Source organism: Scyliorhinus torazame, chromosome 19 (assembly GCF_047496885.1).
Source record: "Scyliorhinus torazame isolate Kashiwa2021f chromosome 19, sScyTor2.1, whole genome shotgun sequence".
In the NCBI taxonomy this organism is placed as follows: Eukaryota; Metazoa; Chordata; class Chondrichthyes; order Carcharhiniformes; family Scyliorhinidae; genus Scyliorhinus; species Scyliorhinus torazame.
The window spans coordinates 104,012,526-104,030,071 of NC_092725.1; the positions used below are offsets into that span (position 1 = coordinate 104,012,526).

General features: G+C 47.1%; 1 protein-coding gene across 1 annotated transcript in view; it reads left to right on the plus strand.

Moving 5' to 3' along the window:
• Positions 1-17,546, plus strand: part of LOC140396386 (stabilin-2-like) — a 246,525-nt gene that overhangs the window by 212,704 nt on the left and 16,275 nt on the right. The window contains exons 59-65 of the mRNA XM_072484967.1: positions 2,366-2,559; positions 7,527-7,668; positions 10,104-10,237; positions 11,132-11,297; positions 11,384-11,490; positions 12,193-12,312; positions 15,989-16,255. Coding sequence (XP_072341068.1) covers positions 2,366-2,559; positions 7,527-7,668; positions 10,104-10,237; positions 11,132-11,297; positions 11,384-11,490; positions 12,193-12,312; positions 15,989-16,255 — 1,130 coding nt within the window. The remainder of the gene's footprint in view (positions 1-2,365; positions 2,560-7,526; positions 7,669-10,103; positions 10,238-11,131; positions 11,298-11,383; positions 11,491-12,192; positions 12,313-15,988; positions 16,256-17,546) is intronic.

Genomic DNA, 17,546 nt, shown 5'->3' on the forward strand with positions numbered 1-17,546 from the left:
AAAAAATACAGTCATGAGGTTACATCGGCACATGGCCATTCCTCAATTTGTCAGTTCTGCCACAGTCCTTCTGCTTTCGCAAACTCCTCCGCTGCTTCCGCCGTTCCAAAAGAAAAGTCCCTGAGCTTGTAAGTCACCCTCAGCTTCGCTGGATATACAATGCCGCACCGCACCTTGCTAATGTACAGTGCCCTCTTCACCCGGTTGAAGGCAGCCCGCCTCCTTGCCAGCTCCACTGTAAAGTCCTGGTATACACGTATACCAGCTCCAGCCCACTGCACCACCCGCTTCTGCTTGGCCCAGCTCAGGACCTTCTCCTTCACACTGTACCTACGGAAGCACAGAGTCACTGCCCTTGGCGGCTCACTTGCCTTTGGTACAGGCCTCCACGACCGATGAGCCCGATCCAGTTCATATCGGATGGGGTCCTCCCCCTCCCCCAATAGTTTTGCCAGCATCGCGGCAAAATACTCAGTCGGCTTCGGTCCTTCAACTCCTTCGGGCAGCCCCACAATCCTCAAGTTCTGTCGCCTGAATCTATTTTCCAGGTCTTCCATCTTTCCTTGCAGATCCTTGTTAGTATCCATCACCTTCCGCATCTCTTTCCCCATCGAGGCAAGTTGATCACCGTGCTGCAATAACGCCTCCTCCACTTCCTTCAGCGCCTCCCCTTGCTCTCGCACCTCCGCCACTGCGCTCGCCACCTCCGTCCTCACCGGGGAAACCGCCTCCTCCACCTGCACACTCAAAACCTCCCTCATCTCCTTTCTCACCGTCCCCATGCATTTCTCAATCTGCGCCAACTGCTTTTCAAATTCCGCAGCCATCACCTTGGTTATTTCTTCAGCCGTAAGCAGTGCGGCCTTCCCTGGTGCTCCAGCCTCCATTTTTCCTGGTGACCCCCGCGGTGACCTTTCCACTCCCCAACGGACCTCCAGCTGGTTTGTTTTCGGCCGTTTTTTTGCTCACCCTCGACATTTTTCTTTGGGTTTTTTTTCCCTCCTGGGTCTTCTCAGTGCCTCCTCCATGCCTTCTCCCTGCTTCTGCCGCCTCCGTGGACCCTGGGACTGGGCTTAAAGCCCCGAAATTGCCGTTCCCGAGCGGGGGCTCTCCATTGTGCGGCCGCCCCCGCCCGCCGTCACCGGAAGTCGCAGAAGGCCAGTTCTAATAGCAGAGTCATTCTTTCGGCTCCACTGGTCTATGACTGCCGACCATGAGAGATGTGCTTATTTAAAACACAATTACATTTTGCAAAATCTGCTGTTTTTCCCTCGTTTGATTACTTTGATTTTCCCACGACTTCTAAAATTCCCAGCCCAGTGTAACCTTTTCTTCAACTTGTTCAAGAGATGTGGTCATTAATTGCCGAATCCTTGACTTCCGTCACCAACTCTTTGGGCTGAATTTTGCACTGGGGCGGGCTTCCTGCCCCACCCACCTCTGATTGGCTGGCTTGTCCGCGGGTCTGTTTATTTAATCAGTTTGTGGACCAGCCTTCTAGTCCTTTTGGAGAGGTAGTCCCACCTCCAAGGGCTGCTGGCCAATCCAATGACCGGTGGCTCTCTGGTCTAAGCAGTGCCATGAGGGCTGGCGACCACCATTGGGACTGCAGACAGCTCGCTGAGGGAGTTGAGCGATGGCAGAACGCAGACAAAGATGAGTCTGGGCTTGCACTAGGACCAGGCTGGCAAGCTCCTGTTAGGTGACATGGGGCTGGCTTGGATAATATGGGATGGGGTGGAGGGTGGGTGGATGGGAGTCATGGGGGTGGAATACTTTACAGGACCTACAATGGGCACATGATGCTGGATAAGGTGGCACACCCCTTACCCAGCCACCAGATTTCACATGGGGTGGGGGGCCAGGTGGGTGGGCCTCCATCAGCCTCCTGCACTGGTGATAATGTTCCAGAAGAATTTAAGGACCTCAATTGGTACAAGAGTGGGTGGGCCTTCCCCACATCCCTGCCGCTGGTAACATAGCAACAGGGGCAAACGGAAGCGAGTAGGTGGTCGCAAACCACTGGCATGATGCCTAATTTTGCAACCCCCCACCGCCCCAACACACATGCCGCTCCAAGGGAGGGTACGGGTGTAAAACACTGGCCTGTGTGGATACTTGACTCAGATTTGGAGCATGTGCCCTTCCATTCAGGACAAGAGGAGCTGTTCTCCAGTCAGCAGTACTATTCAATTCTCTGTGACACGACCATGCTGTTGTTTAATAGTGCTGTGCTGCAAATATCGTTTGATCAGCTTGTCAGGGGAACATGGTACTGGATGGTCAGTGAAGTAACTATCAATGGTGTATATAAAATGGCCGCTGTCGCACTTTGATTGATTCTATTTCTCGTGTTGTGATGCAGTTGTTGATCAGTGTGCGCAGAATAATGGCGGCTGTTCAGAATTTGCCAAGTGCTCTCAACAAAATGTAAGTGTCAACTGCAGCTGTGAAAAGGAATATTCCGGAGACGGCTACACATGTGATCCAATTGACCCATGTGCGGATGGGTACAATGGGGACTGTCATGAGCATGCCATCTGCACAGTGATAGGGGCAGTAAGTAAAACTCTACCTTGGTATTATTCACTAATAATGTTTAACTGCCATAGCGTAAATATGAAATGCACATATGGTCATACGTTATGACAGGCGGAAAGGGAGTGATGCTTGCTTCAGGGCTATAGTTGGTCACGGATCTTCCGAACCCTATATGCAATGGTGAATCTAGCTCAGGCATGGAAAGGTATCATGGAGGCTGTCATAGACATACAACTCATCAAGGCGTCTTTCCTCAACCTTACCACCGCGACCTTACCACCTTTTTTTCTTTATTCTTTTCATGGGACGTGAGTATCACTGGCAAGGTCAGCATTTATTGCCCATCTCTAATTACCCTTGAACTGAGTAGCTTGCTAGACTATTTCAGGGGGCAGTTAAGAGTCAACCACATTGTTGTCGGGCTGGAGTAACATATAGGCCAGACCGGTAAGGATGGCAGATTTCTTTCCCTAAATGACATTAGTCATTAGTGAACAAGGTGGGGTTTTATGACATGTTTCATGGTCACCATTACTGAGACTAGCTTTAAATTCCAGATTTATTAATTGATTGATTTTAAATTCCACTATCATCATGATCACATTTGAACCCATGTTGTTCCTCCACCCCCCCCCCCCCCCCCCCCCCCACAACACACACACATACACTAGAGCAATAGCCTGGGCCTCTGCATTATTAGTCCAGTGGCATTACCACTATGCTGCTATATCCCCCTAGCAGAAGGGGGAAAGAAAAGGCAGTAGGTGCATGGAAATACCATCTAGTTCTTCCCCAAGTCATAAACCATTCCAACTTGGACATGTGGTTCCTGTTCCTTCATGTACCCAGATCAAAACCAAGGAAACTCCCCCCCCCCCCCCCCCTTTTTCATCCACCACCACCCTCTGTCTTCTATGTGATAGCCAGTTACTTATCCAATTGGCCAAATTTCCCTCTATCCCACACCTCCTTACTTTCTTCATGAGCCAACCATGGGGAACCTTATCAAACGCCTTACTAAAATCCATGTATACGACATTAACTGCTCTACCTTCATCTACACACTTAGTTACCTCCTCAAAGAATTCAATCAAATTTGTGAGGCAAGACTTACCCTTCATGAATCCGTGTTGACTAACCCGGATTAAGCTGCATCTTTCCAAATGTTCATAAATCCTATCCTTCAGGACCTTTTCCATTAACTTACCGACCACCAAAGTAAGACTAACTGGCCTAGAATTACCAGGGTCATTCCTATTCCCTTTCTTGAACAGAGGAACAACATTCACCACTCTCCAGTCCTCTGGCAATATCCCCGTGGACAGTGAAGACCCAAAGATCAAAGCCAAAGGCTCTACAATCCCATCCCTAGCCTCCCAAAGAATCCTTGGATATGTCCTATCTGGCCCAGGGGACTTGTCGACCCTCAGGTTTTCCAAAATTGCTAATACATCCTTCCTCAGAACATCTACCTCCTCCAGCCTATCCGCCTGTATCACACTCATCCTCAAAAACATGGCCCCTCTCCTTTGTGAACACTGAAGAAAAGTATTCATTCAACGCCTCTCCTATTTCTTCTGACTCCATGCACAAGTTGCCACTACTGTCCTTGACCGGCCCTACCCTCACCCTGGTCATTCTTTTATTTCTCACATAAGAGTAAAAAGCCTTGGGGTTTTCCTTGATCCGACCGCCAAGAACTTCTCATGCCCCCTCCTAGCTCTCCGAAGCCCTTTTTTTTTTAGTTCATTCCTTGCTACCTTGTAACCCTCAAGCGACCCAACTGAAGCTTGTTTTCTCATCCTTACATACGCTTCCTTTTTCCTCTTGACAAGACATTCAACCTCTTTTGTGAATCATGGTTCCCTCACACGGCCATCTCCTTCCTGCCTGATAGGGACGTACCTATCAAGGACACGCAGTATTTGTTCCTTGGACAAGCTCCACTTTTAATTTGTGCCTTTCCCTGACAGTTTCTGTTCCCATCTTATGCTCCCTAATTCTTGCCTAATCACATCATAATTACCCCTCTCCCAATTATAAACCTTGCCCTGTCGTATGGCCCTATTCCTCTCCATTGCAATAGTGAAAGACACTGAATTGTGGTCACTATCTCCAAAGTGCTCTCCCACAAACAAATCTAACACTTGGCCCGGTTCATTACCCAGTACCAAATCCAATGTGGCCCCTCCTCTTGTCGGCCTATCTACATATTGTGTCAGGAAATTTCTTCCTCCACATCTCTATTACTATCTGGGGGCCTATAGAAAACTCCTAACAATGTGACCGCTCCTTTCTTATTTCTAACTTCGGCCCATATTACCTCAGTAGGCAGATCCCCTTCGAACTGCCTTTCTGCAGCCGTTAAACTATCCTTGATTAACAATGCTACTCCTCCACCTCTTTTACCACCTTCCCTACACTTAGTGAAACATCTATACCCCGGAACTTCCAACAACCATTCTTGTCCCTGTTCTAACCATGTCTCCGTAATGGCCACAACATCGTAGTCCCAAGTACCAATCCACGCTCCAAGTTCTCCTACCTTATTCCGGATGCTCCTTGCATCACTCCTTGAAGACACACTTCAACCCATCTTTCTGTCTTCCGGTACACTCTTGCGACCTTGATACCCTCCTCAGTACCTCACTACTCTCAACACTGGCTTCTGGACTACAGCTCGTTTTCCCAGCCACCTGGCAAATTAGTTTAAACCCCCCCGAAGAGCCGGAGCAAATTTCCCTCCCAGGATATTGGTGGCCCTCTGGTTCAGGTGCAAACCGTCCTGTCTGTACAGGTCCCACCTTCCGCAGAATGTGCTCCAATTATCCATGTACCTGAAACCCTCCCTCCTGCACCATCCCTGCAGCCACGTGTTTATCTGCACTCTCTTCCTGTTCCTCAACTCGCTAGCACGTGGCACCGGCAACAAAGCAGAGATGACAACATGGTTTGTCCTGGCTCTCAGCTTCCACCCTAGCTCCCTAAATTCCTGTTTTAAATCCCCGTCCCTTCTCTTTGTCGTTGGTACTGATGTGTACCACGACTTGTGACTGTTCCACCTCCCCCTTAAGAATTCTGAAAACACGGTCCGAGACGTCACGGACCCTGGCACCCAGGAGGCAACATACCATCCATGAGTCTCTTTCGCTGCCACAGAACCGTCTACCTGTCCCTCTAACTATCAAGTCCCCAATAACTATTGCTCTCCTGCTCTCCCCGTTTCCCTTCTGAGCCACAGGGACGGACTCAGTGCTGGAGATCCGGTCACCGTGGCTTACCCCTGGTAGGTCGTCCCCCTCAACAGTATCCAAAATGGTATATTTGTTACTGAGGGGAATGACCACAGAGGATCCCTGCACTGACTGCTTCCTCCCAGCCCCTCTCACCGTCACCCATCTACCTTGATTCTTCGGAGTAACTACATCCCTGAAGCTACTATCTATGACCACCTCTGCCTCCCGAATGATCGAAGTTCCTCCAGCTCCAGCTCCAGTTCCCTAACGCGGTTTCTGAGGAGCTGGAGATGGGTGCACCTCCCACAGGTGAAATCAGCAGGGACACTGACGGCGTCCCTCACCTCAAACATTCTGCAGGAGGAACATTGCACTGCCTTCCCTGCCATCCCCTCTGGATAAAACAAGAAAAAGAAAGAAAGAGCTTACATGTTATTCACTCTACCCCTTAGGTTAAAGGAGGTGGAAGGGTGGGGGACACTACAAGTGGAGTGTCTAGGGTTTAGGAACTGCCCAACTTAAATACAGGTAAAAATAAAACACTTAACCAGCAACCACTGCGCCCCACACAAAGACAGCAATCAGCTGTTATGGGCCTGCGCAAACAATTTAAATCTTTACTACTTACCCAGCAGTCACTCTGTCCTCACTCCGACCGGATTCAGCTGGAAACACCCAACAGTAAGTTGAAAAAAAAAATTCTCCCCTTCTCAGCAAGCACTCACTCAGCAACCACTGCGACCCGCACGATAACACCTCAGGGAAAAGAAAAACTACTTACCAGTCACCAGCCAATCACTTACCTGCAGGCTGTGACGTCATGGTTCAACTTCTTTCTACTTCTACCTGCCCTCGAGTCTCCCTCTTTATCTTTACTCGGCTGGGATCTTTACAGTGATTGTGTGTGTGTGTGTGTTTTTTTTTTGGTTAGAGGAGGAGGTAGGGAGGGAAACACTGAAGAAGTGTTTGGGGTTTAACTGTCACTTGACAACAGCTCCTCCACAAACCACCTTCAAGATACGGTGTCCGCAATGCACTGATGCAAACTTTCCCCGCAACAGCCAATCAGCAGCTCCGCTCTTCTGCCCTCTGCTGGATGCTTGCCTTCACTTGAAAACGTAGGGTGGCTTGCTCAGTTACACGTTCTGGATGCAGTGACCGCAATGCACTGATGCAAATTTTCCCCGCAACAGCCAGTCAGCAGCTCTGCTCTACTGCCCTCTGCTGGATTAATATGGGGATAGGGTGAAGGTGTGGGCTTGGGTAGGGTGCTCTTCCCAAGAGCTGGTGCAGGCTCGATGGGCCGAATGGCCTCCTTCTGCACAGTAAAGTCTATGAAATTCGAGCAGCACTGTGGGACTACCTTCACCACACAAACAGCAGTGGGTCAAGAAGGCGGCTCACCATCATCAAATGATGCCCTGGCCAGTAACACCCATATCCCAGGAATGAATCAAAGGAAAATGTGATCTTTTTGTCACCAACAAGATACAATACATAATCAACCTCACCCAAGAGATTTGTCTCGGGATGTGGGTGATGGTGGCAAATCCACATTAAATGCTTTTTCTTTTCAACCCTGTGAAGTCAGCCTGTTCAGTCTTTCTTGATTGCAGTCTCTCCATCCTGGTATCATTCTTGTAAATGAGTGCTTTCTGTTGATGTATGCTAAGTGTGTCTCCAATTGAAGCAGGTCATACAATACCACTGTGATTAATCATTGACTAACCTAGAATCGTTTTGCAACAGAATAAACGAAAGTGTACATGCAAAGATAATTATATTGGGGATGGAACTAATTGCACTGTGAAAGAGCTGCTCGTTAATCGATGTCTGCAAGACAACGGAAAGTGTCACGCAGATGCCAACTGTGTTGATCTACATTTTGAGGGTAAATATTATTCTTGTTTTAAGGGGTGCATTTTTGTTGCGTAATAAGAATTACCATTAGAATTATGGACATTTTTTTCTGTTACACTGAGTTTATAACCTCATCCTTTGACATTTTGACCTGACTGGATTCATCCAGATGCCTTCAAAAATATTGAAAACAGAGACATTTTGACATGTGCAGATCATGTCTTGGGAATTACCCCACAATGTATTTCTAAATGGTCAGCTGTATCTTACAGGACACCATGGACCCAGGCAAACCCCTCGCCCCCCCCAACCCTCTTGCCCCCAGCCAAAATCTCAGGGGAGCCCGTCCATGATCCCAATGGCTGCCCTGCAACAGTTTAACGCCTCGAGCAGCACCAATTGCTTCAAGTTGAGAACTTTACCTCAGTAGGATACCCTGCCTTAGAGAGCTGCCAATCGGATGATGAGCAGCTCTGTAGTTCTGTGACGCCATCCAGGAGCGATAGCCACTGCCAGAACTACAGATAGTCCAAGCGCGCCAAGGAGCCCAGGTAAGTGCTGGGGTCTTAGTGCAGGGAGTAAGTGATGGAGGACCCATTTGCATCCAATTACCGGGCTGGGCATCATATTCTCCGCCCATGTGATTCTCTGATCCTTTGGGCCGAGAACCATGTGGGCGTGAATTGGTGTTGGTTCTGACAAGCATGTATTTGATGCTGGGGCCTAGCAGTGGTCCAAGGGGGTAACTCTTTAAGGCACCCGCAAAGTTCATCGGAGGGTCACTCTTCACCCACCCCCCACAATACAGGACCTGCCCACCCCACCCCCACCAGCCACCCCCCCCCCCCCGCCCCAACATGCCCCCTAATTCAAAATATCCACTCCAGAACCTCTAAACAAATAAACCCCCCACACAGACCCCTAAATAAAGAGGACTCCACAGAGAGCCCACTAAACAAGGCAATCCCCACAGACCCCCTAAATGAAGAGACTCACTGCCTCACAGACTCCTCCCAGAAGAGAAACCACTGTCTGGAAGTTCCCCCCCCCCCCCAACCCCCAGAATAGAATTCCCTGTCTGCAAGCCCACCCAGAAGAGAGAGACCCATTTCTGACAGCTAGGCAGCAGTCCAGGCAGAGGCAGTGAAAACAATTACTGCTTTGACACTCACCTGGGCAATACACCTACTGACTCTGACAGAGAAAGCAGCACCTGTCTATTCCTGGAAAGAGAAAATCAGTCAGCTGGGTTTAAACCCCCTCAAATCTTAGATCTGCAAGCCATTCCTTCATGTCTCAAATAATGATTTTACTAGGCTGTGATTGACAGCTTCTACTCACTCCCCAGCTGTCAGCATTGTTCCATTAATCTCCCTTCAAGGTTGAGTCACTTTAAAGTAGTCAGCTGTGAAACGAATGCAATGTTTATAAACATCAAGGGCAGGATTTGCCGACCAACCCGCCGCGTGTTTTTCGGCAGCTGAGGTGGCCGCCCAGCGGGACTTTCTGGTCCCACCGTTGTCAATGGGATTTCCCATTGACTGCATCCCTCACCGCCAGTAAACCCATGCGCCATTGGTGGTTCCGGAATATCGCGCCTACATGACCAGCCGATACATTCTGCCGCAAGCTTTGATTGACAGCTCCTGGACCATTTCAAACAGAATAAGTTCTGCTGGTTTCACAGCTGACCACTTCAAAGTCACTCAACTGTAACAGGAGATGATTGGAAAGCGGGAGCGCAAATCAGGTGCAAGTCAGCTCTGGAAGGAGGACACAGGGCTGGATTCTCCGATTCTGAGACTAAGCGCTGATGCCAGCGTGGGAGCAGTGGCCTTTTACGGCTGAAAAAACGGTCACCGATCGCTGTCTGGTGGGGGGGGCTAGCAGGCACACAGCGTAGAGCACCCAGCACCAGCTGCCGATATGGCTGGAGAATTGCCTGGTCCGTGGCCGCGCCTGCACATGGTGATGGCCTGTAGTGGCCGCGCCATGCAACATGGTGCCGGCCACACGTTGACCCGGCCTGCCAAATAATGCTACCCTATGGCCAGGCTCGCCACCCCCGGACCACCCCCTACCTGTTCCTCCAGCCCCTGCCAAAGCCCCCGGGCCCGCGGATCGGCTCTCCCCCGACTGGGCGGCGCTGGACTCAGCCCAACAAAAAATAGCTTGAGAGACCCACGCCGTCAGTAACTCGGCCCATCGGGGGCGAAGCATCGGGGGGGGGGGGTGCCTCCGGTAACGACCTGAGGCCGTCCATACGGCCTGCAAGAATACACTGTTTTGGAGGGGGCGGAGCATTGCAAAAGCAGCGCCTCCCCCCGATTTCGGCTCCAACGTGGATCTTCCGGCCGAACGCGGTTTTATCGCCGGAGACTGGAGATACCAGCCCACAGTTTCCCAAATGGAGAACCCTGGCCAGTTTCTCCCTAACACTTGATGAACTTTTACTTTTCTCTTCAGACAAAACAGTGGGGGTGTTCCATCTACGATCGAAGAAGGGACAGTACAAATTCACCTATTCCGAAGCGCAGCAACAATGCAAAGGAGAGGGAGCAGTATTAGCCACGTACAATCAGCTTGCCTATGCTCAGCAGGTCTGTTTCGTCTTTACATGTGTCTTTAAAGCTGACAAATCGAGTAACATAGCTGGGTGATTAGCTATGATCCATGAAGGACCACAGACACCTCTCCAAAAGAGGTAGCTTGTGAAGGGGTAGCTTGAGGGACATCATTCCACATCAAGTATGGGGCAAGATAAGAAGACATGAACTTTGGTGTTCTTCTGCACCACACTCTAGTCAAGTGACCTAACTGACCTCCACTAGAATAGAATAAAATTACTTCGAATAACATACAATTGCATAGGATATATAGAATAGAAACAGGCCATTTGGCCCAACTGGTCCATGGTGGTGGCTTCTGTCCACCCCATCTTCATCAATCCCCAGCGGTATGTCCTTCTATTCCTTTTACGCATACTTCCCCTGAAATTTATCTATGTTGTTTCTCTCAATTACTCCTTGTGGTAATATTCTGTCTACACCTCCCACTGCCGAGGCAGCATAATCAAAGATCCTCCCACCAGGGTTATCCTCTCTCCCAACCTCTTCCATTGGGCAGAAGGTACAAAGATCTGAGAACACGCACTGACAGAATCAAAAACAGCTTTTCCCCCACTGTTACCAGACTCCTGAATGGCCCTCTTATGGGCTTAACTGATCTCCCTACGCATCTTCTCTGGTGTTGTAGCCCTACACTCCGTATGCTTCACCCAATGTCTATGTCGATGTATTTACCTTGTATATTTATGTATGTCCCATATTTTTTCATGTATGGAACGACCTTCCTGGACTTACGCAGAACAATACCTTTCACTGTACCTCAGTACACGTGACAATAAATCTAATGTAATGTTATTCCGACAGTAGCATTACGTTAATTACATTTTGTCAGCAATTGTGACTAAAGCTGTCCATTTCTGCTTCCAGGTGGGCTACCATTTATGTGCGGCTGGTTGGTTGGACAGCCAGAGAGTGTCCTACCCAACCAGCTACTCCAATCCAAACTGTGGCTCTGGACATGTGGGAATAGTAGACTATGGCCCCCGAGTCAATGATAGCGAAACCTGGGATACTTTCTGCTACCGAATGAAAGGTGAGAAAGGTGTTTCTTCTACCTCCTCTGCAAGCCTTTTGTGTCAGTGATTAAATCTCAGGTGTTGCTCATCTTTTTGCACACAGATGTAAAGTGCGTGTGTAGGAAAGGTTATGTGGGAAATGGCTATTCATGCAATGGGAACCTGCTGCAAGTTCTAACAACCATCGACAAGTTTTCCTCTTTCCTCACGGTGAGTAGCTGTGTTGCATGCTTTGTGTATAATAAGATAGCACTTGCAGCATAGAAACTGGGCCAAACACAATTCCCATACCCACTCTGTTCTAAGTCATATGAAAATCTTTATTGATACAATTTGGGCTCATTGAGACCCAATGGTGCTTTCCATCATGCTTACTCACAACGTGCAGATGCTAATGCTCCACACGAGCATCCCACTTCATCTAACTCAATCAGCCTATCCTACCATTTCTTCATTCCCCTCTGGAATTCTTTTGTTTTGGACTTGGGACAAGAACAATGGGAATGATTGGAAAACTATTGCATAGGGCCAGCACAGACAAGGTGGGCTGAACGACCTGACATTTACCAAACACAAGAGATCCCACTGTGAGAGCATGAAATAGTGTGGATACCAAGTATACAGCTGTAGAATCCTTTGTCTAAATTATGTGCATTCACCTTTTGATCATCATTAAAAAGCAAAATACATACCAGCACTGCACATTATCGAAGCATATTATGAAATGTATATTATTTACTTCTCCTTGGTGATCTGTGTTAATGGAAGGAATTGAAGCAAGTTAACCATTGGCCACTGTAATGCAGTTCTAGGCTATTGTTGAAGACATGGATTTGGTTGTACATAGGATTTCTAAAGTTGTAATGACGAAAGTTGGAAGTTGTGTCTGAAGTACAGTTTTCTTATTTCTAGCACCTTCTCAATTATTCGAACACCACATTGAACGGCAGAAGGTTTGTGGAAGTTCTCACTGATCTGTCGGTCAAAGGCACACTGTTCGTTCCGGTGAATTCTGGTTTACAAGAAAATGTGGTAAGTGTTTAAAGTGTTTTTATAACCAGCTATGAAGAATTGATATGTGCCAATTTGAGGATTGAGAAGAATCTGCATTCTTTAACCACTCGGGGACTGATTCATATAGATTTGATTTGAAAACTAAGGTTCCGGCTTTATAATTACAGTTAAAAACACCCACATTTAGAACTCATGGGTCTTATATTGGCCAAGAAGCAATAATTAATGCTAATTTATATTGACATCAATTTCAATGTTGCCAGATATGGCATTCCACAAGTGTTGCATTTATTTTGGACTAAAGAAGGCTGTGCTTACTCGCTCATTCAAATCTGGCACCCCGAATACAAGAATAAACATACTTGAACAAGTGGCAGAACAGTGTGTCGATTGGGAAGATACAATGGGTTAAGACACTTTGATTGGAAATAGGGAAGAATCGCTGGAGGAACAACATAAGCAGCCATTTGCATTGTTTCTCTAAGAACTCCCCATGATCCCCATAATAGAGGATGGAAGTCTGCAACTCATAACTGCCCAACATGTGACACTATTTGCCCATAGAATTGCTTGTTTCCGATCCATCTCAATGCCTTTAAACTCAATAGAGCAACTCAGTCAACCAGGTGGAAGGGTGAAGAAAACCAATTGTCCTTCCCCAATATTCCTCCTTCAATGTATGATGTATGGGGCATACAGAGAACATACCACAACTATATGTTTTGCTTTTGTTAGCTGCAGCAGCCTCTATTGCATTTGATGCATTTAATTACGCATTCATTAGAGTCACAGGCAGGGATTTTCCAGCCCTGGTATAGTGGGTGCCCCTCACATTGGATGCTACGGGCCAGTAAAATCTCTTCACTTTGGCAGCACTAGCAGATACCACCGGCAGATAGAGCCAGAAAATCCTGGCCTGGGAGTCATTACGGTACTGAAGAAGGTTATTCGGCCCATCAAGTCCATGTCGGAACATTACAGGTAGCAAGAGCCGTTTCTGAAGTCAAAAGTTGACAAAGCTTTTCAAGTAATGACTTCTGTTCCCACATACATCCTGTTCTTTTGTTAGAACATTACTTTGTCCAAACAATATATTCTGCTTCACATAGTACAAAGACCCCAGGGCATTTGCTGTTATACCAGCTTCAAGAAAGAATGCAAAATAATTATATATTCAGGTTAGCTGTGCCAAGGTGAAAGTTATTAGATATCTCTGTTCACCGGGAAAAGGAAAATGGTTTGTAGCATTGTTCCCTCTAACTTCCCTCCGGTCTGCGCAACCCATTTGTTGCACCGAGCAGTCCCTTTAAGATTGATGCATACCCACAAGTGCACTCATCTTAAAGGGACAAATCCTTGTGCGCAATCTGCTTTGCCCACAGCATAGTGAATTCTGGACTGCTGTATGACTGGGCACCTATGCAACGTATAGAGAGCTTTGGTCTCTGTTCCACCAATTTTATCTTGCTAGACACTGCTGCTACCAGCACTGGTGATTCTTTCAGGATTCATTATCACACTGGAGTATCTGAGAGTGGGATATGAACCCTTGACCTTTTCTTTCAATTCATTCCCAGGATGTGGGTGTTGCTGTCATGGTCAGCATTCACTGTCCACCCCTACTTGTCCTCAGGAAGGTGGTGTTGGAACTGCTTTTTGAATACGGATAAGTGGCTTGCAGCTCCAGCAACACTCATGAAACTCAATACCATCCAGGATAAAGCAGCCCGCTTGACTGGCACACCATCCACAAACATTCACTCCCTCCACCACCAACGAACAGTGACAGCACTGTGTACCATCTACAAGATGCACTGCACGAACGTGCCAAGACTCCTCAGGGAACTCCTTCGAAACCCACAACCACTACCATCTAGAAGGACAAGGACAGCAGGTGCATGGGATCTACCTGGAAGTACCCATCCAAGTCATTCACCTGACTTGGAAATATATCGCCATTCCTTCACTTACGCTGAACCAAAATCCTGGAATTCCATCTCTAAGAACACTGTGGGTGTACCATATGGACTGCAGCGTTCCAAGAATGCCGTTCACCACCACGAGGACAACTAGGGGTGAACAGTTAATGCTTGCCTAGCCAGTGACACCTATCTCCCTTGAATTAATATTTTTTAAATCTGTTCAGGGGGCCGTTGAGATTTAACCACATTGCTGTAGGTCTGGAGTCACATTAAAGCAGTCTGGTTAAGGATAAAAGATTTTCTGGCCTGAAGAGACAATCAAATGGGTTTTTGCACAGACAACCTTTGCATTCCAGATTGATTTCATATTTTCATATTCACATTCATAAGCTGCACTGAACTCATGGTTCCTGATTGTTCATGCAGTTTGGATTATTATTACAATAACATACCCACTATGACCCATTCTATCTCATGGGGACGTGGGAGTGGAGGCAGCTGATGAGTGTATTACTAAATGAAGCAAGCTGACAATATCGCTGACAGTCACAGCAACACATTAGTTTATCATTGATCAACACAATTTGCAATTGAGAGAATGCTAATGAATTTCATGTCTCCGCACTGCACACGTCCAAAATGGCTGTCCCACATTAGGAGAAGCCAATTAATCTTTTGAAGTATTAGAAGCTTATTCCTGTTGGTACAGAGCATGGAATTCAATTTACTTGAATCACATTTTAAGTTTTCTTAATTCCACGTACTTGATTCAAGTTACTGGAAAAAAAACTAGCTCGATATCAATAGGAATAGAATGTGTAATATTGTTATACTATTCAAATGTTATTTACCAACTATTTTGTTTTTTCGCGCATGTATACACTAAGCGAAGGCAGTGGCATGGTGGGATTGTCACTGGGACCAGGGGTGATGCTCTGGGGGCCAGGGTTCGAATCCCAACACAGCAGATGGTGAAATTTGAATCATTGTCTATTGTTGCACTCACCACCATCCTCACTTTGTGTACCAAGCACATAATGTATCGTTCCACCAACGTAGTGAGGTAAATATACACAGTGCAAGATGCAATGTCTATGCTGAGTAGTGTGATTATTTCTTACTTCTGGGAACAACAAGACATAACAGACTGGTGGGAACAGTAATAATATTCACTGGTGAGAAACAATGAGAAGGTATAATTTTCTATCCATTGTCTGTGACCCAACAGTTCACGTCTCCAAGAATGGATTTTCTATTGTGCACACACAGTATAGACCAGAAACTTCCATTTGTTCAGTTTCTGCTCTTGTTGAATATTTTTCCACTTTTTAAAATAATTTATTCTTTGGACATGCGCATCGCTGGAAGGGCCTGCATTTATTGATGATCCCAAGATACCCAATGAGTGGTCTGATACAACTGAGTGGCTGGCTTTGCCACTTTAAAGGGCAGTTGTGAGTGAACCATGCTGGTATGGGACAGGGGTCACAGATAAGTAAAAACAGAGTTAGGCAGCAGTTTTCTTCTCAACAGGGAACCAGCTGTGTTTGCAGTCACTGTTTTACTGACAACAGTATTAATGACCAGATTTTATTCAAAACTATTTCAAATTCTCTCATGGCCTTAGATGGGTTTGAACTCACTAATTATTGGTCCAGATTACTAACACACTAGCATTACCATTGTCGCATATTAAATTTGATCAATCATGTGAGAGGGGATACAGAGATGACGTTGACTGAAAACTAACAAGTATTTTTTTTAATTCACAGACGTTGTCTGGACGGGACATTGAGTACCACTTTTCTAATCACACTAGCTTCTTGTATCACAAAATGGAAAATGGAACCCTCATCCTGAGCAAGATCGGCCAAACCCTACTCATAACGGTGACAAAAAATACCCTCCCTCCAAGTCCAGAGTTCGATCAGCAGATTGGAAAGCTGGTGAATGAACGACCAATTGTTGCCTGGGACATAGTTGCATCAAATGGCATCATTCATGCGATTGACAAGCCTTTACAAGCACCTCCTGAACCAGTAAGCTTACACACAATTTAGTAACCTTGCATCCTTACAAGCATTTCATGTAAAATTAGAAATTCATTTTTAAAAATATATTCATTCATCCAAATAAGAGGTTATCTTATTTGGGCCTTGGATGGGAAGTGTGTGTGTGTGTGTGTGTGTGTGTGTGTGTGTGGGGGGGGGGGGGGGGGGGGGGGGGGGGAAGAGAGTGTGTAGATGCTCACCCATTACTTATCTCCTTTTGAAGTCGGCACCCACCCCAAGGTTTGGGCACCCCCCCCCCAAACCTTATGTGCTCCCTCGCCACCTGCCCTTCAAATAGTGACCCCCAATTCCATCACCCCTGTTTTAACCTGCCTACTTACCATTGGCTGAGGACAATCCCACAATCCTGTGGGAGTATGAGCTTCCCCAATGAGGGGGGGGCGGAGAAACCATTAGTAAACTCCTAGTATAAATAAAGCTGGCCAGTTCAGGAACCAGAGGAAGGAGTTTGCAGCAAGGGAAGTTACTGTTACATATATATATATATGTTATTGTAAATAAATGTTATTACTTTGTATCCTTAAAACTCGTGCTGGATTCTTCGTGGCCCTCACAAAACTGGCGACGAAGGTTAAAGTGAATAGCAGTCTACACTGCTGAAGCCACCTCCCTGGATTTTTGTTGGATACAGGTTGGACGTTGTTTTCTATTATACCATGCCTCTGTACGGACGTTTGGATGTTTTTGATGCTGCGCTGGAAAGCTGGAATCAGTACACACAACAGATGCGTTACTATTTCCGGGCAAACAATATCACCGAAAACGAGCGCCAGGTGGTCATATTGCTCACCGCCTGGTGCCCGCATATGTTTGGGGTGATTAGGAGCCTTACGTACCCAGCTGCGCCGGACACCAAAACGTTTGATGAACTTGTGAATATAGTGGGGCAACATTTTAACCCAACCCCGTCCACGATAGTCCAGCGTTACCGGTTTAATACCACTGAGAGGACCCCTGGAGAATCCCTTGCCGATTTTCTATCCAGGCTACGCAGGATTGCGGAGTACTGCGACTATGGTGAGACCTTGTCAGAAACGTTACGCGACCGTTTGGTTTGCGGTATTAACAATGCGGCCACCCAGAGAAAGTTGTTAGCTGAGCCAACATTGACTTTTCAACAGGCCATTCAAATAGTATTGTCCCGAGAGAGCGCAGAACGAGGAGTGCAGGAGCTACAGGGAATGGAACATGCCTTGGGGCGCAACCGCTTCTGTCCGAAAACGTCCCCCCGCACTCCTGCGGTACCTTGGGCGAGGCA